The 25,496-nt window shown below is 30.2% G+C and overlaps 1 protein-coding gene across 1 annotated transcript; it reads right to left on the bottom strand.

Moving 5' to 3' along the window:
* Window positions 1-8,461: 8,461 nt before the first annotated feature.
* On the bottom strand, window positions 8,462-13,370 carry LOC149184488 (glucan endo-1,3-beta-glucosidase 14-like). The gene is made up of 4 exons (XM_089417524.1): window positions 13,035-13,370; window positions 11,167-12,215; window positions 8,789-9,138; window positions 8,462-8,664 (listed from the first exon to the last, which is right to left on the bottom strand). The coding sequence occupies exons 1-3, from the start codon at window positions 13,228-13,230 to the stop codon at window positions 9,043-9,045; spliced, it is 1,341 nt and encodes a 446-aa protein (XP_089273650.1). The 5' UTR covers window positions 13,231-13,370; the 3' UTR covers window positions 8,462-8,664; window positions 8,789-9,042.
* Window positions 13,371-25,496: the final 12,126 nt, after the last annotated feature.

Here is a 25,496-nt window from a genome sequence, read left to right as displayed (position 1 = left end):
CCAAATCTTTGATGTTTACCTCTTTGGCGATAAGAAACCCTTCTTAGCAATCCATATGCCTTTATCATATTATTTGCATAATTACCTAACCCTCAAGTGTACTTAATTTAAATTTTTCTATAAAATTAAAAATAACCCTTCTACCTCTACCCAACTAACTTATTATTAAAAATAAAATTTTAAATAAATTAAATTTTTTTTATAATTTTCATTATTATTTAATTGGTTAAACTATATATTTAATGGTGTGGTTTAGGAATTAGTGCTATATTAAGATTTAATTACCAAATTACATTTACTTCTTATAAATTGATACTTTTTCTAAAAACAATAAAATATTAAAAATCATGATAATTATTAAAATAAATATTCCAAACTAAAATTTATCACAAATATTCCAAATCAAAATTTTCCACTAAAATTATTTGTATGGATTAAAGTAAGAAATAAGCATTCTACATTGAAGCCCACATCAATGAAAAGAAAACAAGAAAAACACCCCTGATGTAGAGAGATGCCTAGATGGTAGGAGTGCCCACTAAAAACATCTTTGATGCAAAGAGATACCTAGATGGCAAGAGAGTCCACTATTTCCAATAGGTCAATGCATTTAGTGATACCAACCTTTTGACATTTGACATAGGATCCCTTTAGCAAAACAATTAAAAATTAATTAAAATGATAACATTATTGCTTAACATGGAGAGATTGTGAATCTTATGTGGGGGTTAAATGGTGATGATTACAATGGGAAAGATTTTGGAGCTAAATACAGAGCGATTTAGGTGGGGTTAAATGGTGATGATTCAACTCGGAAAGTTTGTGGGGTTAAATGGTGATGATTCAATTAGGAAAGTTTCTGGAGCTTTTATGTAAAAGTGGTTATTAAAAATATATAATTGAATGCATGATAGATATAAAAAATTTAGTTAAAAAATGAATTATTAAAATTAAAATTATATGAAATATTAAATAAATTATTTTATTTTTTATAAATAAAAATATTAATTAAAAACAAAAGTAGAAGTATATTTTTAAGTAAAGGTATATTTTTTTTAAATATCAATTATTATTTTTTGTACGAGAGTAGGTGATATGAAGTTGATATCAGTGGTTATATTATATTTTTGGGGTTTGTAATAATTTTTTAAATATTAATATTATTTTAAAATATTTATTTGGCTTTTTCTAATTATTATGTGTAATTTTTTGTCCACAGACTTTAGATAGATAATAATCAAATGTTATTACAACACTCATAAATATTTAAGTGTTATTCTTAGACATAATCATAAGATAACCTTACCAATACTAAATTTATAAGTAAAATAGCTATTTTATATTTTAGAATTTTTAATTAAAATCTAAAAAAATATTTAATTCATAAAAATCACTTTTAAAAATTATGCTTAATTTAATATCTAAATCACATCAATCTAATAACATAACTAATTTTTAAATCTGAACCACATCAATCCAACTAATTTTTTTTTCCCAGCAACTATCACAAAAGTGCCCGACAAAAATTATAAATACCCACTAAACATACCCATTACTAATTAAAAATACTTAATATTTATATTTTAAATATTTTTTATAATATAAATATTTTTTCAATATTCCACTTAATAATATAAACAAAAGAAAAAAACAACTTAATAATATTCGCATAAAATAAAAATAATCCGTCATGTTATTAAATAATACATTAGTTAATGCACTGGCAAGCCTTTGTTTTTCCCTATGTCACTATTGGTATGAGATGTGGGTTTTAGGGTGTGGTACAAAACTAGTGTTATGAGTGGTTACCAACTTTGGGATGTGGGTTTTAAAGAATGGCACTAATTAATGTTGAATGGTGGTTAGAAACATAGATGATTAATAAAGTTGTAAACCTTTGATTTTTTCCATTTGTCACTTTGGGATGGGGGTTTTAAAGTGTGGTACATAGTTAGTGTTAGAACATTTAACACAAAAGTAGACCTTTGTTTTTCCATATATCACTTGGGGATGTGAGTTTTAGAGCATGGTACATAATTAGTGTTGAATGGTTAGCACCAACTTTTGACAATGTGTTGGCTTTGGTGTATAATGTCCTTCCTTGAAAGTGGTTGTCTTGTAAAGCTAAACATGAGTGACCAAGCTGAAATTTACTTAGAAAAGTGATTGCATTGCTTTTACAGGACGGGGCCAAGGTAATTGTTATTGGTGGCTTGGAATTTGAAAAGGGTTTTTTTGGTTTTTAAATGTATTTGAGGTGGATAGAAAATTTTGAGTAAACATATTTTGAAATTTTAATTTGATGTTTAAATGTTTAAGTGGTTTTTCATAAAGTTTAATGAGTGATTTACAATTATGTTAAGTTTAATATTTTATTTAATTACAATATTTATATTTTGGTGCTTTTTTGTGGATATGTTGTAAATGACATTCTTATAGATACAAAAAAGAATATTGAGAAACATTAAAGTAAATATGTTGTAAATGAGATTTTTATAGGCACAAAAAAGAATATTGAGAAACATTAAAGTAGAGATATTGTTTACTTGGACATAGTTGTCATAAATTTCATATTGTACTCAGCTATTGTGTTTTCTTTTTCTAAGCATAATTATATTAAACCTTACCTCCCCATTGTTATAAAAAAATGCATATAACAATACAGAAAATAGAAGTTTGAAAATTTACATAAAACCCTAAAGTAACAGACAAATGACCATCATCAATTTTCCATTTGATAAGCAAGATAAATATTAGGATCATTGTAAGGTGAAACTTAAACTTATTTAGATTATTACAAGGTTGGTTTATATTTAATTTTTGTCTTCTTTATTGAAAATTTAGTTTAAATTATTGTATTTTATTTATTATTAAATTATATTTTAGATATTATTATTATAAATTACAAAAATAGTAATAAAATTTAGAAATTAATTTAGATGGTAAAAAAAAAATTAATTTTAGGTTGGTTAAAATAATAAAATAATAAATATTTTTTACTTAATAATTTTATATATTTTAAAAATTAACAAATTAAATATGAAGTAATGATATAAAAAATATAAATTTAAATATAAAATTGTACTTTTATAATATTTATAAAATAAGGTATTAAAATTATTTTTGTTTATAAGGATGAAGAAAAGAGTCTTATAGTACCTTATGCATTAAGTTGTTATAGTTCTTTTTCCAATTACCTAACCTAAATCTAATAATAATAATTAAATATAAATTTATCTATTTATCAACACATTTATAATATTAGTGTGGTTATTAATAATTTTACAAAATTATTTAATTTATTAATATTAAGAAAAACAATATATTGAAATTAGTTTAATTTATTATGGGTATATTATAAATTTGTTTTTGGAGAATGGATATTTAGAAAGATGAGATGTCAGTATTATTTTTCATAAATGTTATTAATTATTTAACTATCTAAAGGAATTGTTCACCAAACTATTTAGGTTAAAATCAAATCTGATTTTGTATTTATTGTTTTTTTATTTTTTTATTAAATTAAATTATAGATTAAAATTTTTAAAATTATATTTTAGTTAATTAAATTGAAATTGAACATATGGAAAAATTATTAGTAGTCTTCTCTTTTTTATTTAAATTTAATTTTTAATATATTATTATTTACAAATTAATTAACTGAATAAAATATCTTAATTAACTATAAAATATCTCATTTTCTAATCAGAATTAAGTAAGGCATTTTTTGATGTGAACTCATTGGTTCAATTCCTCACCCCTATCATGGTGATATATTGGAGATGATGAAAATGTAGTTCTGCTAAACTTAAAAAAAAACCACTAATAATTTTTTTTTTCCAAAAAATCCGAAATCACATCATATTAAATACTAAACCATAATATAATATTTATCCTCCACAAATTTAGATTTCAAAATGAACATTTTAATATATATTATTAACCTAAACATTATGTGTCAAATCCCATTAGTTGAGGATGGGTCTAGTCAACAAGGCGACCCACAATCAAACCTCAGAGAAGGTGCTTGTGCCTTGTGCTAGGGGGAAGAGACATGCTAAAAAATCTAGTCAATTAAAAGCTAGTGTGACCCTCAAGCCACATATCAAATCTAAAAAATTACAAACAATTTGACAAATGAAAAACACCTAAACATACTATAAAATACAAAATACAAAAATGTTTATACTGATAACAACTGTAAAATATGGTTAGACAGCAGAGTGTATAACATGGATTGGCATATGCCCAACCAAAGCACCAATTTTGATGTGACAACATTATTTTGCAGTGCAACAACTTTGAGATTTTCAGGTTCAATAAAGAATTTGACATGTGAACTATCATGGATTTGATTCTTAATCACGTACAGCTGGGAACTTTACATAAAACTATTACACGTTCAATAAAGTTGAAATATTAATTGCAGAAACATCAACATTAGTGGTTTTTTTCACAAAGTCACAGTACTGAAATGACAACAGCTAAAGCGTGTTGGCCCAACTCGCTAATTTCTGCACGCTCGCTTTCATACACGGCACAAATAACTACAAAATTGCACACAAGGTGACATAATCAAGGATCAGAGTTTGTTAACCCTTACATTTTGACTTTTGGATTTTTTTTGGGAATAAATTAATATTGTTTTTCGGTGGAGTAAAAGTGATAGTGAGGCATTTCAATTCTTTTTAATGATTTATTTGCGTCATCTCTTTAATGAATATTGTTTTAATTGTATTATTTAATAAATCACAAATCATAATCTTAAGGGAAAAAAAATATTTTATCTATTAATTAAACTATGTCATTCTTATTACTATTTTATTTTTATGTATTAGAAATAATTTAAATTATGTTTATGTTTATGTCTGTGAAATAAAAAACACAAAATACTCTATATATATATATATCATGAATATTATTTTTTAATACAAAATTATGTTTTAATGTTTTTGTTTTTCTCCAATTCAATAAAAAAACCAAAAATTAACAATTTTTTTTTCCTAAATAATATAACATTTAATATTTGGAAAAAACCAAAATGTATATTGCCCAAGTTTCATTATTTTCTAATGTTAAAATGAAAAAAATCACTTATATACTATTAAATCTTCTCCTATTACATTTTTGCCAAAAAATCAAATTCTAACATTTTTAAGAAGTTTATCATCACTTTCTTCATATTACATCCCAGTCCTAATATGCATTTAGGGTATTATCCCATCAAAACCTTTTATGTTACAGTCATTATCTACATCAACTCAAAAATGAGAAAATTAGATAATATATTTGTTCCCTTTTATTATTGAACTCTTTTATATTTTTGTATTATTGAGATTTTTTTTGCAAGAAGAGAGGAAACTTTAATCGAGTTTGTTTTTTGAGGCGCTCTCCAATCCAATATAGAAGAAATAGTGTAATGTAAACATTTTGACTAGGTCAAATAAAAATAAATATAACCAATGGTACCCAGAGAGATTAAATCTCTCAAGGTGCAAACTTTTTTTGAATGCAAAACTTAAGGAAAAGTTCACAATTTGCCAGATTTGATCCCTATAAGTACTTCATAAATTCAGAGTTAAGATGGATTTAGGTTGGTTACCGAATTTCTTGAAAATATGAATTAAAATAAAAGAGATTTTGTATGTCAATTCTATCTATACTATTTGATCCCTATAATTACTTCATAAATTCGGAGCTAAGATGCATTTAGGTTGGTTATTGAAATTCTTGAAAATATGAATTAAAATTAAAGAGATTTTGTATGTCAATTCTATCTATACTATTTGATCCCTATAAGTACTTCATAAATTCGGAGTAAAGATGGATTTAGGTTGGTTATTGAATTTCTTGAAAATATGAATTAAAATTAAAGAGATTTTGTATGTCAATTCTATCTATACTAGGGTTCAGAGTTAGCTTTGTGATTTGACACTTTCCATTTGCCCAATTTATAAGTAATTTGGAGTTACTTGGCATTTGTAAGTGCTTGATTCCTTTGTGTACGATTGTTTTCAATTACTAACCACAACAAAAATGTTAATACTATCATGTGTGCTGGGTCTAACCTACCTTCTTTAAAAAATGTTAATACTATTATTTGTGTTTGGTCTAACCTACCTTCTTTAAAAACACATTTGTCTAGTCACAATCAATAAATTAAATGAAATGGATTTGATCCAATGCCCTTAAAGTCAAAAGTAATACTTAATAATCTATTTTTAAGGTCACAACCAAGTTGGACAACAATGAGTGTATAAGACCTTGTTTTTGAGACAAGAAAGGTGTACATATTCTAGCTCCTTTTTGAATTTGAACATTTAACTTCTTAAGAAGAAACACATGCTCTTAATCATTAAACCCACTGGAGTATACAAAACTTCATAAAATTAATTTCAAATCTTATTACTTTATAATATAATAAATGTTAAAAAACAATTTATAATATCTAATTTTTTTCCATAAAACTTAACTTTTAAACAATTTATAATATTTAACCCTTATATTAATATTTGTGTTAATTTGTCCTACCAAGCCCTTATGTCAAGATTTTTCCATGTTCTTATTATTATAAAATTTTAAAAAATAAAAATGATCTATTTGATTTTTTAAGTTGGTTAAGTTTGTTTAATGAACCATTTTACCACAAAATACCATAATTTATGTATTCTCTATAAACAATATGTGAAAATATGTTAGTTCATTCAATAACTTAATTATTTTATATTTTTAAAATAAAAAGTATTTAAAACAATTAAATGGAAATAATTTTTAATTGAATACTGAAATGGAGCATTTATTATCCATCTCAAGCATGGTATTACTTATTTATTTTTTCTTTGACTTTGTATTAGTTTGATTTTGACTAAAAATTTATTTCTTTTATCCATAGTTTAACATTGAGAATTCATTTTTTGTTATTTTTTATTATTATTTAAATTCATTTATTTGTAATGTTATTGGTTGAAGTCTTGTTATGGGATGTTTAACAACTTCCATTTTTGTTAGTTACTATATTTAGTTTTTTTTTGATGAATTATAGTTTTTCGTTTATATTTTCAATTTAAAATAAGTTATTATTATATTAAAAACATATTTTAGTTAATTTAATAATAAAAAATTATATATTAGTGAAAAAACACAATATATATAAAAAAAAAAATTATATTTATATATAGATTAAATTTCTAATTTTTAATAATAACATTCAACAATACAATATTTTATTTTTATAATATATATATATATATTAATTTTTAGTTTAATTAAACTATACTTAAATTAAACAATAAATACTAATTAATATATACCTCTGGTTTTAATAAACTAACCATACCACTCCAACTGTCAAATATATTTTCTTTAACTCTTAATTCTATGTTAGAAGTATTAAAAAAGTAAAAATAGAAAGCGTCACTATAAATATGACCACTTTAGTCATTTGTTTAATTTTCCTACTTTTGCTTTTGCCATAACTATTTAGTTAAAAGTAGCTTTTGCTTTTACAGTCACAGAGCTAAAGATGCTGCTGTCTAGCGTGACAGAGTATAGGTTTTTTTTTTCCATTTTAATATATAAACCCCAAAAATTTAAAATGCCAAAACATTTATATGTATGTTACCCTTATGAGGACTTGCGTAATTTTCATGCTTGTGTTTGTCAGCTACAGTTGAAGTTGCTGTATCATAATATTTCATAGGGACTCTTTAGGGTTTATGGAATCTTGTTTAATTTTCAGGCTTTCCTTTGCAACCACATAAATGAAAGTTCTGTAAAGTTATGTATGCTATGAGAGGGTTTATAATATTTTCATGAAGCTTGTTTAATTTTCTTGCTTTTTGGCAACAACATAGATGAAAGTCCTGAAATATCTGTGTTATCTGTGAATTTTCTTGCTTTTTGGCAACAACAGGGATGAAAGTCCTGAAATATCTGTGTTATTTGCAAGCCTAGTGAAGTGAAAAAAAAAAAAAAAAAAATTTCTAATTAGTTAGTGTTCTTTAAAGCTTTAGTCTAATTAGATTGTTTTTTTTCTTGAAAATCATTGAAATTTTGGTAATATATTAAGAAATTTTGGTAGAGATTTTTGTAAATCCAAATTATGGCTGTCAAACTTTAAGATTTTAGATGCTCCATGGATTTTCCATGGTGCTGAATTCACCATTAAAAACCCGATTCAAACACAGTTATTACAAAAAAAAAATTGAAATTTTTTTTAGCCAGATTCTTTTCACATTTAACTATTCTAACAAATTCCTCGACCTCAATAAACAACTCAATCATTAAATTTTTGTAAAATTGATAATCATTAAATTTGCCATTAGAATTAACAACCACTAAATTCACCACCCCTCTGCATAAAGTATAAATAAGTAATAGGAATTTGTATAATATCCTTATTCGCACCATGAAGGGAAAGAAGGGAAAGAAATTGAAGATAATACTCTTGATAACAGTGACATCATAAGAAATCATGCAAGGCCAGATTTTTTATCAACTTAATCAATTTTGTACATGTAGAAAAAGATGGACTAACAGGTTTTTGGTTAGGTATTCATGTATGGTACAAATCATCGTAATTTGTTTATAATGTCTAAATCAGAACTTGTAACAGAGATATCCCACGCTGCTGTTATTCGGCCGCAGGCAACATGAAATATTATTCTGCAACAACAAAAAAGACAAACAATGTAACCAAGGTGTGAGCTAAAATATGAGCTATAATTAATTTAAGTGATCCACACACAGATAGATATATATACGAGGGATTCGAGTAGAAATTATTTACTTGAATTGAATCCTCAATTGCCATGCCTTGTTCAAGAGCAGAGCGGCCATAACCATTACAAGAGCTGCGCATAATCGAATGGGCAATGTCATGTTAAAAGAGAAGGGTCGTCCATCTGACTTTATAGTCCACGGCCTCTCTGTGTGTTAAGATTGAGATCATCTGCATATTGCTTCAATGGCTGATCATTGGATTCAATTCACTGCTTGCCCAGGATTGCAAGCATTAAATGCAGAATGACAATGAATATACAGCTAGAAATGTAATCGAGGTAGAACGAAATAAACCGTGCAAAGGCCTGAGAGCAGGAGCGAGAGGGCGATGGACATTGCAGCGCCATTATATCTTCTCTGCAAGCAATATGAGCAATATTTCATCAGATTGCTAGGAACTTGAGAAAACGTGTTCATGAAGAAATTAGAATAAAGAAAACTTATAAACAGTAACTTCCATGAAAAAATGTACTACAGTGAATCTAAACTTTTAACTGCCTCTTTATACTTGTGGAACTCAATTGCTAGGGATCGATAGATTGATGAGTGATTGGGCATTACAGTGATGGACCCAACCTCATATTCATCTCAGAACTGATAGATTGATGAGTGATTGGGCATTACAGTGATGGACCTACCCTTGTATTCATCTCAGAACTAATAGATTGATTGAGTAATTGGGCATCACAGTGATGGACCTAACCTCATATTCATCTCAGAACTAATCAATTATTATGTTGATATAAACTAATTTATCATTTTATATGAATAGAGGGTCATCCAGTATTGGTTACAACCAGTTGAAATAAGGCATTACACTGACCTGGCTGAGTAACACTCTGGACAATCAGTATTGTTTACAACCAGTTGACACAAGGCATTACACTGACCACTGACCAGGCTCATTAACACCGTGGACAGCCAGTTGACATAAGAAGTATGGTATCTTAGCAGCTATATGTTGTCCCTAACAAGAACTCACAACTAATGTGAAATTGCTGTCAACCCTGTCCCACAATCACAATTATTATGTGAATAGGAAACATATTAATAAACATGTTAATGGAGGACCACTGTCAGTCTGTTGACACCCAAGCACCATCCCTCAAGAAATCAATCACTATCAATTATTATGTAATATGCACTGTGGACAACTTGTAGACATTGACATACAGAACACTGCACATGGTATGCTCATAATTTCAAAAGTATGTCATCAAAAGTTCATAATTTCATAACTATGCTAAAACTTCTAATGATCAGATTTCTCACCAGACCAATATTTTTTTATAATCATAACAAAATGTCACAAGCAGTAATATATTACTACTATCTAATTTTACAATTACTATCTAATTATACTATATTATGCTTTTTATTATTCATTCTGTTGGATTATAATATGTTTTTTATTATTCATTCCTAGTTATTAGGGTTAAAACAATCTTGTTCAATTAAATATTATAATAATAATAATCTAATTTAATGAAATAATAATAATTTAATTTAATATTTTCGTTAAGTTAAATACTAAATTAATGTATAATATTTTTCTAAATATTCATTGCTTTGATTACAAACATTCATAAGCTATACATATTCTCCGGGTCTCATATTCTATCTCTCTAGATTTAAACTAATAACCTCTTACGAGAAGCAACAAGACTAGAAAATTTTGATTATAAAATTCATAAACTATACATATTTTACTTATCTTATATTTTTTTTCTAGATTTAAACTAATGACTTCTTACATGAAGCAACAAAATTAAAAAACTTCATAAACACGTTAAATTTAACTAAACAAATGATGATTTATTATAATAATTATAATATTATATTTTTATTATTCTCTCCATTCATGAGAGTTAAATCAATCATTTTCAATCAATAATTATAATAATAATAATCTAATTTAAGATTATTATTCAGTTATTAACCCATTAAACAATGAATTGGTGTATAATATCTTTGTTTGTGACAAAATAATTTTTCCTGGCCACAGTTTGATTTGAATACAAAAACTAAAATAAACTAAATATATTCTATGCCTCTAAATTTAAAACTATGTATGCTATGCCTCTGAATTTAAAACTAAAATTGATAAAATTTGAAAAAAAAAAAAAAACAAACAAACTTACTTGCCACACTTTGGTACACTCTATCCTCTGAATTTACAACTAACTATTGTTCTGAATTTACAACTAGCTAAGATTAAAAATCTCCATAACACTGGTTAATCTTAACTAGAACAAATTAAGATGAATGGCGAGCTTTTCTCTCAGTAAAATCATTAACTCCAAAGATATGGAAAGATGATAGGTTGGAACTTATATAACTTGCAGAGCAGCCATTACTAAGATGAATTTTGACTGATAATAATACCTGAGCTGAAGAAGTGTAAGCGGAGAATTCAACTGTGAGTCCTCCTTCAAGACCGATATTATACACCATGGTTTCATCGGGCTTAAAGAGCCCATAATTTCTCTCAGATGTAGGGCCGTTCTTCAGGTCTTCATTGAAGAGGGCGAAAATATAAGCCTGGAGAGCAAAGTTGGGCTTCATGGGAGTGCCCTGATTCTTCAAAAGGCGCTGGAGCAGGTTCCTGTTATACGTCGCAGCGTTCTGAAGGGAGGCCCCTAATTCATCGGCGTCCCCTTTGGAAGGCCACCCGGTCTCTGAAATTCTGACCTCCAGATTCCCATACCCCATGGCACCGAGCGCAGAGTAAACCGCGTCCACCATGGCGTACAGCATGTTATCGTAGTGCAGATGAGTGTTGGGGTCGTCAGTTCCGGGGTTGGGTTTGAGCAGCGCGTAGTCCAAAGAGATTTTCCCAGCGTTGTCCTTGTAGGCAAAAAAAGGGTACGCGTTGATCCAGAACGGAGCTCCGGTGACCGCCAGGAAGTCCAGGTGCTCCCTCAGGAGCTGCATAATAGCAGGATCGAAGGCACCGGCGGAGGGCGGGTAACTGCTGGTGAGCACCGAGAGCGAATGGGCCGTCGAGATTTTGATTGCAGAGTCCAAACCGAGGCTCACCAGGGCCGTATGGATGCTCCGCATTGCAGGTACCAGGTTCGCCTTGAGGGCAGCATCGTCGCCCGTGTAGACCTCGTTGCCCACCGAGAACCCCGTGACTTTGGTACTGCTAAGATAAGGCTGGATGTTCTGCGTTACCCAAGAAAGGGCCGCCTGCGTGTCCATGAGTCCCGCCACAAACCCGTTGCCGATGCCCACTACCAGCTCAATATCCGAATTGGCAAAGGCCTTCAGGATCGCAGGGTTCCAGTCATAGAGCTTCACTTTGGTTACTTTTAAGGCCTTCAGAAGCTCTGCTACTTTAGCCGGCGGGGGCAAATTGTCGGCTATTTGTCCGTAATTAATCCCCACTGTGCTGCCAGTAATGGCCAATGCCTTCGAATCCTCCAACCCAACTGCCAAACAAAATCCAGCCCAACTTTCAGCACAAAAATACACAAAAATAAAGAAAAACCAGAATGTCAGCCAAAAAAACAGGGTAGCCACAAATTTGGCCAGTAAAACAATAGAAATTCCAGCATCATTTTGATAAAGTTTGGAAATAATTTTTTGAAAATGCCAGTTACAATTATCAAAACTCAAAGCTTCAAAAATTTTAGATGTTCTATAATTTCTTAATAGATTGCATTAAAAAAAGTGTTCAAAGTTTCTAGAAATTCTTAATTGAATCCATTTTTGCCATTAAAACAAGCTGTCAAAGCTTTTAGAAATTTTTAATAGTGTTTAATCCATTTTTGTCATTAAAAAAGCTGTCAAAGCTTTAAAGTTTCTAGAAATTCTTACTAGAAATTCCTAATAATGTTGAATCTAGTTTTGCCATTGAAAAAAGCTGTCAAAGCTTCAAAGCTTCTAGAAATTTTTAATAATGTTGAATCTATTTTCGACATTAAAAAAGAAATTCTTAATAATGTTGAATCTATTTTTGACATTAAAAAAAACTGTCAAAACTTCTAAAAGCTTCTTCTAGAAATTCTTAATAATGTTGAATCCATTTTCAACCTTAAAAGAAACTGTCAAAACTTCTAAAAATTCTTAATAGTATTGAATCCAATTTTACCATAAAAAAAAGACCGTCAAAGCTTCAAAACTTCTAAAATTTTAGATGCTTTAAAAATTCTTAATGGTGTTGGATCCATTTTCCCTGATTCTGGAGAGAAATTAATTATCCAGACAAAATCGTTGCCTCCTTAGACAACGCCAAGAGACACACAAACCTGATAGAAACGCCATGAGAGCCCAGACAATGAACACCATAGCCATTCTGCAACTAATCCCAAATCGCATAAGCCGGCGGCACTGAATGCAACGTAACGGCAGCGCTCTGGTTTCTGTAAGAGCACTCGAATCACATCGAAAATCAATAAATGAAATGAATGGAAGGGAAGATTTTCTTGCAGATGTTATTTTCATTGTTGCTTCTTCCCTTCCTTTGAGCTTAAAATATATCTCAGAGCTCCTTCGTTCGCCCTCCGCGATCCCTTTCTTGCCTTTCCCTCCCTCACTGTCGCCCACTCGCTACCTTCCTTCCTTACCCGGTTTGTTCACCCTGCCAATTTATTAACCCAAAGGCACCGCCTTTTGCCGCGCTTTTGCAAGGCGCCGGCAATGTCCACGTGGCATGTTACCACGTGGCGGACTGTCTGTCGTATGTACGGACAACCTATTATGCAGACCAATCGGGCGTGGGGTGTTTCTCATCATTAGCCCTCGCGTGGCCACGTGATCAGCATTTCCCGGTTTCTCACACTTTTGACTCCGGTTTCTGCGGTTTCCGGTGCCACGTCAGCTGCAATCAATGTCAGCTTATTCCACCCATCTAACCAGAGGGTTAGTTGAATTGGTTGGTGTTAAATCCACGTGTGAATTTACTTGAATTTAAGTGGTTGGTTTATTATTTCCAAGTGTAAATTAACTTGAATTTAATTGGTTGGTTTAATATTTCCACGTGTTAATTTAGTTGAATTGATTGGTGTTTTATTTCCACGTGTTAAATGTATTTGTTCTAGAATTTTAGAAAAATGTTATTATCATATGAAATGGACAAATTTTTAGAATTTAGTTGGTAGTATGGGAATTTATTAAGAGAGGAATTAAAAATTAATAGAACCATCTAATTTTGACAATTTTGGTTTTTTAAATTAATAATTTGAATTCATTTTGAATTAGGTAAAGGATATCATTTTTACATAGAGAATCTATTACAATGCGGAATTTGAATGTAAGACTAATTTTAGAATTTAGTTGGTAGTATGGGAATTTATTAAGAGAGGAATTAAAAATTAATAGAACCATCTAATTTTGACAATTTTGGTTTTTTAAATTAATAATTTGAATTCATTTTGAATTAGGTAAAGGATATCATTTTTACATAGAGAATCTATTACAATGCAGAATTTGAATGTAAGACTAATTATATTAAAACTTTTGAGTAATTGTGGAAAATCAGATTTTAATGTAAAATTGGAATGTTATATTATTTGTATTTATTAATTTATTTATTTTTTACTATGTGATGATTTTTTTTGAAAAAGAAGTCAGTTTCTTTTTCAGTAATATTCATTTAAGAGTTTATATAGAGATAAAGTCATTGTAAATGCGGTTGATTGTGGCAGTGATCTTGTTTCTCGTCTGATTTCGAGTGGAGAGTTTGAGGGGGCGGGGAAGGAGTGGCTTCTTGTGCTGCTCTCTTCCTCATTTCGTGCCTCTCCTTATTGTATTGGGCGGTCAGATCCTGCGCTGTCTTCCGTTGCTTATCTGCTTTGTGCTTTGGTGCCTTTTCTGCACCTTATAGATGTGTTTGCCATGTTTCTGGGCATATTTGGTCTTTCGGGGCTATATTTGGTGATCTGTTTATACAGATTTGTATGTGGCTCGGTCCACGTTATTGCATATGCTTCTTGCATTTTGCATCATGTAATCTCTTTTTATATGAATATATTATGCTTTTTTCTTCTGAAAAAAAAAAGTCATTGTAACTCGTCATATTACTAGCAAGACACAAAGTCATAGTAGCTCATCATATTACTAGCCGGTTTTCAACCTAGGTGGGGAAGATAGCAACCATTCCACCCAACCATCCAAGATACCCTCAACTAAAAGCAAGTATGTGATCATATACCTAGTATAATATTTAATTTAATTATGTTATAACTTTTTTTTAGAAAAAAAAATTATATCAAGAGTTTTGATAAATTTATAGGCATCTTAAGATCCATCTTAATTCTAAATTTATAGGCATCTTAAGATCCATCTTAATTCTAGATCTACCAAGGCCAAAGAGTAATCAAATCTCTATCAAACTTCTTCGGGTACAAATCTCTTTTAGAATGAAAAAAGATTTGATCCCTTTAGGTACTTAATAAATTCAAAATTAAAATGAATCTACGGTCTTTCTTCTTTTAAAACATATATCTTCCATACTCAACTAAAAAACACTTATGAGTGCAATTATAATCAATTTTTAAAAGTATATTTAGTTTAAAGTTAAATAAAACCCTAAAAACATCATACACCTCATATAATATTATAAATTTAGGCCTCCCTTAAACTTTTGCTTTTGGGAGGATGTGGGTTAGAAAGGATTCTTGTGACAAGGCATTTAAAATTATGATTCAATGATATTTGAGTGTCATTATTCACTTTTCTTTGTGGGTGGATCATAGTTATAGGGCAATAAAGTTTGATATTTTATATATGTTTTAAAAAGTTAAAGTTTTGTTTAGTTTTGTTGTTTTTTATACTATATTAATTATGAGTGTATAAAGGTTTTGGAAGAGGAGATTATTGAGTTTTTTATTAAATCTTACATCTTTAGAGTCTAATTGGAATGAGTTAATATTGTATGAAAATAGTCTTTTTTGTTATAATTTAATAATGATATAAGACAAATTTTAGGCATGATCAAAGTTCCATTATGATCCAAGTTCTATGCAGGGCAGAATGAAGTTAACAAGGGTTTTTCTCAATCTTAATTAATCTAACATGTCAAAATTTTGATTAAAGTTTTGATGGATGGGAACTTTTACTCTATATATCAATTGATTCCAGCCACTAGAAGGAAGTTTCTTACAAGTTTAGATAACATCAAATTCAATTTAGCTACAATGTTTGTTATCACTACCTTGTGTGGTCATGTACGTTGAATCTCCCACACTTTATGTGGGATTAGCAATCACTCTAAAACTAATGCAAAAATATTTTAGAAAATATTTGAATATAGAATCAATCATGTCCATTTATGCAGCATTACCTAGTATGTTCACATAAGAAAATATAAGATTGCAATAGCTTGGAATGACTCTCTTTGGATATATAGATGGGATTATGAGAATATAGCATTAAGAGTAGAGTGTGTCAGGAAATTGCTAATTTTAAGTAGGTATGCCTTTAAGGCCAAGATTTTAGTAGAAGAAAGAGGAAAATTGCAAAAATTGGACATTCTATTCTAACTCTTAAATGAATGTCAAAAATGGCAAAGAGCTTGGACCTTCACCCACCAATCTATCCCAATATTACCCTCCACAACCATAGATGAGCATTCAAGTTTAGTCATGCACATTGAACTAAGCCCTAATATACATTAGATTATTTAGAGAGATGACCCCTTAGGAGGGATGAAGTGATTGCATTGATTAGATCACTCTAATCTGCATGAAGTGACCCCTTACATCTAAAGGTGATCTTGATTTTTAGTCAAAAGTACATGTAGTTTTACTCTAGAGGTCTCCAATAATGCCACCCCATCAAAAATAAAAATAAAAAATTGGTATATTAATGATTGTTTAAGATACTTAACAAGGAGAAGCATCCTTAGCCAATGCATTGTAGTAGTTGTCCAAATTTTAGTGATATTTATAAGTTTTTGATCATCATCATGCCTAACTTGTTTGAAAATGTCGTTAACATGGTTTATTTGCATTTATTAGGGTCACTAACTCTAATATAATCATTGGAGTTTACATGATTTTTACAATAATTTTACTCTCTCTCTCTCTATATATATATGGGGGGATACAATACTCAAGTCTATTAGCCTTTCATCTATTTTCTATTTTCATTTTAACTTTTACAAATGCATTAATTAAATTAAATAAAATATTTTAAAAATTAATATATTATATTTATGTGAATAAACTTTTTAAAAATATGTCTTTATATTTTACTAACCATGGTTGTTTGAATTCTCAATGCTTCATGATCTTATTATGCTTTCATTGTACAAGAGTTCAAATCTCAACTTCTAGGTAGATGTGAACTCTTCATTGTTGTTCTTAATGGTGTTAAGGGTGAAAAACTTCTACCATGGAGTATGCCATGCTTGCCTACATCATTATCTTGTTGAAAGAAATTTGAAATATTTGTGTTCTTCTTTCTATGAACCTGCATTTTTTTCATTAGTAGTGGTTTGGGTATGGTGCAACAGTTTTTTGTTGCAAGGAGAAAGCTTCTAAAAAAGAGGGTCAATGTCCTACTTTGAGATCTTAAAAGTTACCCTAGTATTCTATTTGAAGGGTTTGTTTATGTTAAAGAAGTACAACTTAAGGATGTATTTTTATGATTAGGAAGCACTATAGTAACACTAAGTTTGTTACTGGTTTGGTTTCAAATAATTATTCCCTTGCTCTATTTTTTCTTTCTACGTGGATACCATTTTCTTAGTTAGTTTTGAACCTTGACGTTAAGTGGTTGAAGGAGGAAGAAAATTAACTTCCTCTATGGGTTATGGTGGAAGGTGATTATTTTTTTAAAGACATGATGACTTATTGCTTATTTCCATCACAAAATAATCTCTTAATGTGGATCTTTGTTTCATGGGATTCTTTCTTGTTAGAGGTGCTTATGATCCACCTATGTGCTAAAAGTTTTTTATTGTGGAATTTTTTGTCCCTCTTGAGTATTGAAACTATATTTAATGATTGATAATATCTAAAGAAATTTTATTATCTTAATTCCATACAATGGGATTATAATTACTTGAATCTACAGTAATTTGAGCAAAGAGTTTTTTTAATAAAATTATGTTGGAGTGTGAGCTTTCTCATTGGAAACCTTTTTATTTATTTATTTATGAACATAATGAATTTTTTTTTTTTTTTTTTTTTTTTTATTTTTTTTTGGTGGGGGGGGGGGGGGGGAGGGGGGGGTTGTTTAATCATGAGCATGTGGTAAAAGTTAAAAGTTTCTAAAGTAGAAAATTCTAAGAATGATAAACCCACATGGTGGAAGTATTCAATGATGAATCATCATTAGGTGGAGCAACAAATGACCCCACCTCACCCACTAAAAGGTGTGGTGTAGACATTGATATAATGATGACTAAAGAGTCAACCTGTTAACTGCAAGTCTTCATATTTAGTTATTCCTCATGGAAGAAAAAAGGAGGTATGAAAAAAATTATTTGGATATTAAGGAATGGGAACTAATCATTTCCTCAATTTGTTAACAATTAATATATATATCAAAATTACTGAGGTCTATAATCGTGTCAAAACATTTTGCTAATTATATTAAATTAAAAGAGAAAAAAAAATGAGACAATTTGCCAAATTGTTATTGTCAACCAGGAGTTAGAAGAAAATGTTATCCCTTTTTAGATATTGTAATGTAGTGAAGCCAATGTGTGAGTTCTTTTTGGAGCAATAAAATAGTAATTAAATGGTTTGATAAACAATTATCCACTAGATATAGTGGAAAGGCCAAAAATTGAATACCTTGATTTGGATATAAATTTTAAAATATAAAATTATTAAATATCACATTTTTATATGTTAGAGTAATAAAAAATATTAAGTACTTAGTTTTGTTTAACTAAATATGAAATTTTATATTATAAATCTATGTTTGTGGGTGCAACAATACACCATTAGTCAAAAGTGTATAAGAACGACCTTTTTGACTCAATTTTTTCCTGCTCTAAAAGTGAGGAATCAAACCTAGTACTTATCACCAATAGTAGGAAACTACATGGATTGTATGTATACACTTTCCAAAACACACCAAGTAAGAAACATAATTTAATTTTGATGAATATTTGAGCTATTTTGGAGAGCGTTTGGCCTTGTTTGCCTCCTAAATTTCATTAGATACAATAACATTAAGATACAAGAGTCGATAATTTACTTCACTCAAAGAAATTCCCAAGCAGAAAGAGCCTTGTTGATCTTCAGCTAATTCTTATTACAGTTCTTCTAATTTATTCCTAAGACTTACCATTTCATATTCTACCATTTGTATTTGAGACCCCTTTCCAATTAGAATTTCCATGGTTGATGTTAAAATAGAGGAAATTTGATTGTAACAAGTCTACAATTACAAATGTCTTCATGAATGTCTTGAAGAACACTATCATCTTGATGCGGCATTGCAAGATTAGTTGCTACCGAATCAAGTATAGATGTCTAATTTAAGAAATTTCTCCAAAACAAGAACAAAGCTAATGACCAAACAAGGGACTAGTCTCTAGGAAAGTAAGGCCAGTACCTACACTTTTAGGATCAAAACCTAGTACACTAGCACAATCACTTAACACTTCTAAGATATTTCATCAGACCCAAAGATCCAAATTAATTTTATTCCACATGGTTCCAATTCCTTGCCAAACTTCTATAAGGACCCTTTGAAACTCCAAACAAATTCCTACCTTTTCTTTCACTACACTATCAACATATCCATTCCTTGGCAAAAACATATTAAAGAAATAGTCATGCATAGAGGAATCAATAACTATACTTCTAATTAAACTTACAAATATGAACAAGAACTCCCACAAACAAATTTTCACTATTAAATTCACCCTAACACATAGTTGAATTAATGTATATCCTTCATTAAACCCTCCATACCTTATTTCAACATCAAAATCTGGTACGAGAGGAAGGTCTTGAGAACTAGAACCTCCCCTCCCATGAAGGAATAACTCCCTATTCCTCATACTACCACCACCCAATAATTTTTGCAATGAAATTTCATAATACCACTTTATATTCACCTTAGCCTATCCTCTCAGCCACCTCACCCAGGCTTGGATGCACTAATAACATGCCCCAATACAAATAAATATTAGCATGTGCCATTAATGAATGACATAATCACAATTAAATTTCATGATATATCAATAATCCCCCATTCTTGACTTTAGCACGAGTCATGAATAGATTACAACCCCTCCACCATATTTAATACACTTATCCCATTGTTATATGTTATTATGCATGAGCACACATGTCCTAGGTGCAAGCACTCTTCTTTCATAACTTCTCTTGATTGAAAACATTAGGGGATATGAAAAAATAACCCTTTCCATTAACTAGAAGGGAGCCTTGTTCCATCCTAGCTCCTATGTTTGCATGGAGATCAATGTCCTAGGTATTCTTCCTCAATACATGGTAAATAACAAAGCTTGAAATAGATTTAGAAGAAATCTTATTCTTTTGAGGAGGATGCTTAGTTGCATATCCTTCATATTGGAACCTAGCTTAAGATGATGAATTAAAATTTGTGAGTATCTTATAGTTATTAATCTTATTAGGTTGATATTTGAGGCTTGAAGCAACCTTGATACAATCCATAAGCTTCGTCCTAGTTGTTGGATGCAAGTCGTAAACCCTGGGAGTATGATAGTTCTAGTTGTCCACCAAGATGAAAAATAACCCACCCTTGGTTCCTGCCATCCCTAAAATTGAAGTCATAGTTAATTTTTAGTAATTAAATGTAAAAGGCATAAGTTTTTCAAATAATAATTTTTATTAATTTCAATAATATTTTAAAAAAGAAATAGAAATTAAGAAAAAATGATAAAATGGAAAGTTATATATACATATATGTATAAAAGACAAACAATTTAAGAATGAATGAATGAATGAATATATATATATATATATATATATATATATAATATATATATATATATATATATATATATATATATATATATATATATATATATATATATATATATAAATTTTAGTAAATATTTGAGTTTGGATATTCTTTTTTTGTGGAGTTAAAGTTTGTATTTCCTACTAATATGGGTTACAATTTATATCTGATGTCATTTGCCATTAGAAAGATGCAACGATATGCAAAAAGTCAAACCTTTCAAAAGTGTCTTTATCCAAAATCTATCCCCATAATCTAAATCTATAAAACTAAAATTAATAGTTAGGCCTAAAGGGCCTTTAATAAAATGATACATACAAAAATGATGCATGAAAATTAACAAAACAAACAGAAAATCTTCAAGATGTAGGATCTAAGTCAGTGACTTCTATTGGATGGGATCCTTGTTGCTACTAGGAGAGCAACCTAGTTCTGGAGGGAGGCTCATGTGTCCTTCAATGTGTCCCATCATTCTGTCTATGGATGCCAATTTTCATTGCATGTGGTCTAGGGAAAGTAACATGTCTTCATTAGTGGTGTTTTGGTCAAGGAGGATCCTGCCAAGTAGAAATTTAAGATGCTAGTAGATGTCCAATGTGTACATGTATTGGTTGTATTTTCCTGGAGTATGGCCTACATCAAGTACTCGTTCAACCACTTTAGTTAGCAATTCATAGTTAGTGAAGGTGCAGCATTCATCTGCCAAATTGTGTTTCACTTAGGTTAGTTCATCCTAAATGGGATGTAGGGTTAGTTCTCAAAACTTGGCTACAAAGATTTCAACTCGTAGTTGGGCCTGGTTTCGGCCATGATCTTGGAAATAGGCTACACCTCGACGAACTGATGTTGGTTGACATGACATGCCTTCCTACTTAAGCTAAGAAAGTGAGGCTTCCGGCTAAATAAAAGTGGATGGCTTAGAGTCAAAAGTCTAGTAGTCACTAGAGAAAAGAAGTAGAAGGATAGACGTAGTGGAGAAGGGGCTGGGGCGCCCCCTTGACAACAAATTCCCAAAGTGGCGGGGGTCATTCAAATCCACAATAATATCCCATCTTAATAAAATATAATTAAATAAATTTTTTACCTATTATGTTGACATGAAATAATATAAATGCAATTAAAGTATCACTTAACCCTTTGAAAGGGTTCCATGCCAAAGGTGTGTACACTGAATGAGTGCTCAACATTATCTAACCCTTTAGGTTTCATTGATGCTCAAATAATTTGTGCTAAATGCTGGGACACAAAATTAACACCTTTTTACACCTATTTTCCCTACCTTTTCTTATCATTTTGACTCTCAAAAGCCATACTTTATCACTTTGATAGTCATCATTAACTAGAGTATATTTCCTTTCTATATTTCATACTTGTTATCTAGTTTTGCTCATAATTTGACTTGGAAGCTAACTACTTTAGACAATTTTATCAATAAAATGTCGAAGTTTTGTTATAGGGTATGTGGCTTGTTAAGGTGTTGTTACAGGATTATATTTCCTAATTGTTCCTCGCCAAGAATGGAGCAAAGAGCTTGTTGACACTGCTAATACACAATGAATTCATTTGGACACATTCTTATCCTATTTTTAGTAATGAAGACCGATTTGGATAGACACTCGGTTAGAGCTAGCTCGACCATCGAAGGAGACATTTGTGGAAAACACAATTGACCTAATTGAAATAGTTAAGATTCTTAATTAAGAAATCATTGTAATATTAGACAAACTATTACAACTTGGTTTCAACTAGGGTTATTTGTTAAAAGGCATTTATCTTCTTGATTTAGATCACATGAGAATCGAGAGATTCTCATGATGATATTGTCTTTCAAAAATAGGAATGTATTTTGTAATTATAAAAGAATGTACTCTCTACTCATGAGACACACATATAAGAGAACAAAGAAGGTAGTACCAACGTTGTAATCCTTATATAATGTATTTTTTCATTAATGCAAATCTCTACCATTCATGGCTTCATACCTTTCTTCTGAGTAGCTTGTGTGCTATGTAATTTATCAACCTATGCTAGGAAGGAAGGGCCCTCCTTCTTAGCAGGGATCACTAGTTAGAGAGGTATTGTAACAACGTGTTTATTTCCTCCCAGTTATTATTCATATGTGATTTATTGTTATTATTACAATTTTTTCATGCATCAAGTGGTTGTAGAATTATAATCTCTGTTATTGTGTAACAACATAGGTCCTAGACTATTCCCTACATTGGTGTGGTGTTATTTGATTTCTATTACAACTCTTTTGCTTTTTTTAGTGAATGAGTGTTTCAACAATTGCTTGAGCGTCAATAGTTTTCAGGAGTGTTGTTTCTTCAAATTGGAGTGATTGTGTGACAAAGTGAGTTTTCTTCTGCAACATGTGTCTTTCTTTTCTGAACGTGTGAGCAAGAATTGGATTGTAACAACAAGTGTGTTGTGATTCCTGGGAGTGACATTACAATGATGGTTTGAGGTTTTATGAGTGCTAGTTTCCATCTGCATATATTTTGTGTGATAGCCTTGAAAGAAAAAGCCTACCTGGATTAATAATTAATGTGAGAGTTGGATTAGTTGTTTTGAATTAAAAGGGAAATTAATCCACCTAACACTAAATACAATTAGAAATTGATTCAATATATTAGTAGCCAATGCTCAATACCTCTTTAGAAAAAGATATATGAGAGGGCTTCCAAGAAAATGTGAAATGGTTATGCCATGTGTTGAGTTGGCTACTAAAAATGATGATGATGATATATATATATATATATATATATATATATATTATTTTTACAAAATATATTTTCAAAGTTTATTTTGAATGGCTTTCTATGGGTTTTGGGTTACAATAGTTTGTAATCTATTAATATTTATATTAATAACTTTATAATTTAGGAGAATATGGTTTGAAGAAGAGTATTATATAATATTTATTATATAAAAATTTATTTTATAAATATTCTTAAAATTGTTTGTCTATAATTTTAAAAGTGTGTAATTTATTGGCTATTTTAAAATGTAGAGTTATTTGTGTAAACATATTTTAATTGATACAAATTCACCCAAAATCATGTGTGGAGGAATCTCATAACACATTAGAATGCTTAAAGATATATATTTTAAATACAACCACACTCTTTAAAACATGTGCATCTAATGTTTTCATGTTTGGGGTTTAGTTTGATTAAACTAAATGTTTGTAGGGAACCAATGGCTTTATCTAGATCCTTTAATGCAATTATGTGTTATTCAATAAACATGTATATTTCTACTAACTTCTTCATCCATTCATCTTAAAAGAGTGTACATCACAATATTTTCATATTTTCCCATTTCTTCTCCTTATAACCAATGATGTACTCATCCATTGTGTAGAAATTAATGTGTATATTCAAAAATTTTCATGAAATTTACTAATCACAAGACTTGAAGCCACTCTATGGATCTACAAAAGTTAATTCACCATCTAGAACACAAATCATAGACATGCAAAAGGAAACATCACATATGCACAGATATTTATCTAGGGGAAAGCAATTTTTCAAAACCCCTTACTATCTATATTGCATTAATCATAGAATAGAGATGAAATACATATGCTTTCTCAAGCTTGAACACGCCCTGCAAGTGTATAGTCTATCCCTCTTCCTGACTGACTGACTCTGGCCAACACTTAGTTAATTTTCAAGCCCTCCAATATCCTATTTCCTTGCGTTGTTCCTCTGGTAAATTAGCCCCTATTATTTAGGAATTTCTCACTATTTAATTGCACAATTCCTCTAGTTCCTTCCTCTAACTGCATGCACCACCTGTACACATGGGAATATGCTACAACTGATAGTACACTAAGTTGGAATCTCCATCTCAACTCAGTAACTCGAATTCTCTGCATGCAACAATTATTTTAGTTTAATTGATCAGTTAACTAGTTGATCACTGAGTGTGGTTGAAGTTACACTTCCACAACTTGACCTCCACTAGTTCTTCTGATAGTTAGAACTTATTTAGCTGAAAATAACTCAAATTAACTGAAATAAATTGCTACAAATTAGCAATCAAACATACTGAACTGAAATCAAGCTTCCCCAACTCAAATTAACTGAGTTAACTAAGTGACAAGTTCCATCTCACCTCAGTTAACTACCTCCAAGATTTCTACTAAAATAGATATTCAAATTCTCTCTAGTTTGAAAAAGGAAAAGTCAAACTGAGATTTTCTTGCTACATTTTCAACACATTGGTCACTTTAATCACCTTTTGACTTAAACCATAATGGTGTAATATCATGTTTCTGTAACACCCTCCTCCCACATTTACCCGATTTAACCGTTCCGTCGTGGTAAACATGTGACAAGACAATACTTGATGTGATTCAACTCCCCATGTACATTTAAGGAAGTGGAATCGAAAAAACAAAACCATTATGACCTTCCACACATGCTACAAAACCATCAGGAGCCAAACAACCCTTCCAGGTGACCAACCCCTGAGAAAACTCGGCATTTCTTTGATCTAGACCCTCAGATGCTCCCATGACAAGCCATGCATGTGACTAAGGCCTTCTAATTACTCTCACAGTAAGGCATGCCAACGACTATGGACTTTTTCAGCCAATTCTGAGCCAACAACCTCGGATTTTGTGTCATTTTTTCAGGGCTAGGGCTCAGGCCACTACCCATAACTTCATGAAACTTTCATAAATGATAAATAACAATGGAATAAGGCTGCTAATGCAATCATTGGTATAGATACTTGATCTGACCCCTAATAGCCATGATAGGCATTTTGTCAAACATGTCACAGATATG

The sequence above is a fragment of the Pinus tabuliformis genome, chromosome 3_2 (assembly GCF_031772625.1).
Source record: "Pinus tabuliformis cultivar Carrire ecotype Pingquan chromosome 3_2, CPIR1, whole genome shotgun sequence".
Taxonomy (NCBI): Eukaryota; Viridiplantae; Streptophyta; class Pinopsida; order Pinales; family Pinaceae; genus Pinus; species Pinus tabuliformis.
This window is presented reverse-complemented; position numbering and strand designations above follow the sequence as displayed.

Excerpts from the sequence above, each read along its gene's own strand:
- LOC149184488 (XM_089417524.1), bottom strand. The coding sequence starts at position 13,230 with ATGAAAATAACATCTGCAAGAAAATCTTCCCTTCCATTCATTTCATTT. Across the intron at positions 12,216-13,034 it reads TCTCATGGCGTTTCTATCAG|TTGGGTTGGAGGATTCGAAG; the intron begins GTTTGTGTGTCT and ends TTTGTTTGGCAG. Across the intron at positions 9,139-11,166 it reads CTTACACTTCTTCAGCTCAG|AGAAGATATAATGGCGCTGC; the intron begins GTATTATTATCA and ends TATTGCTTGCAG.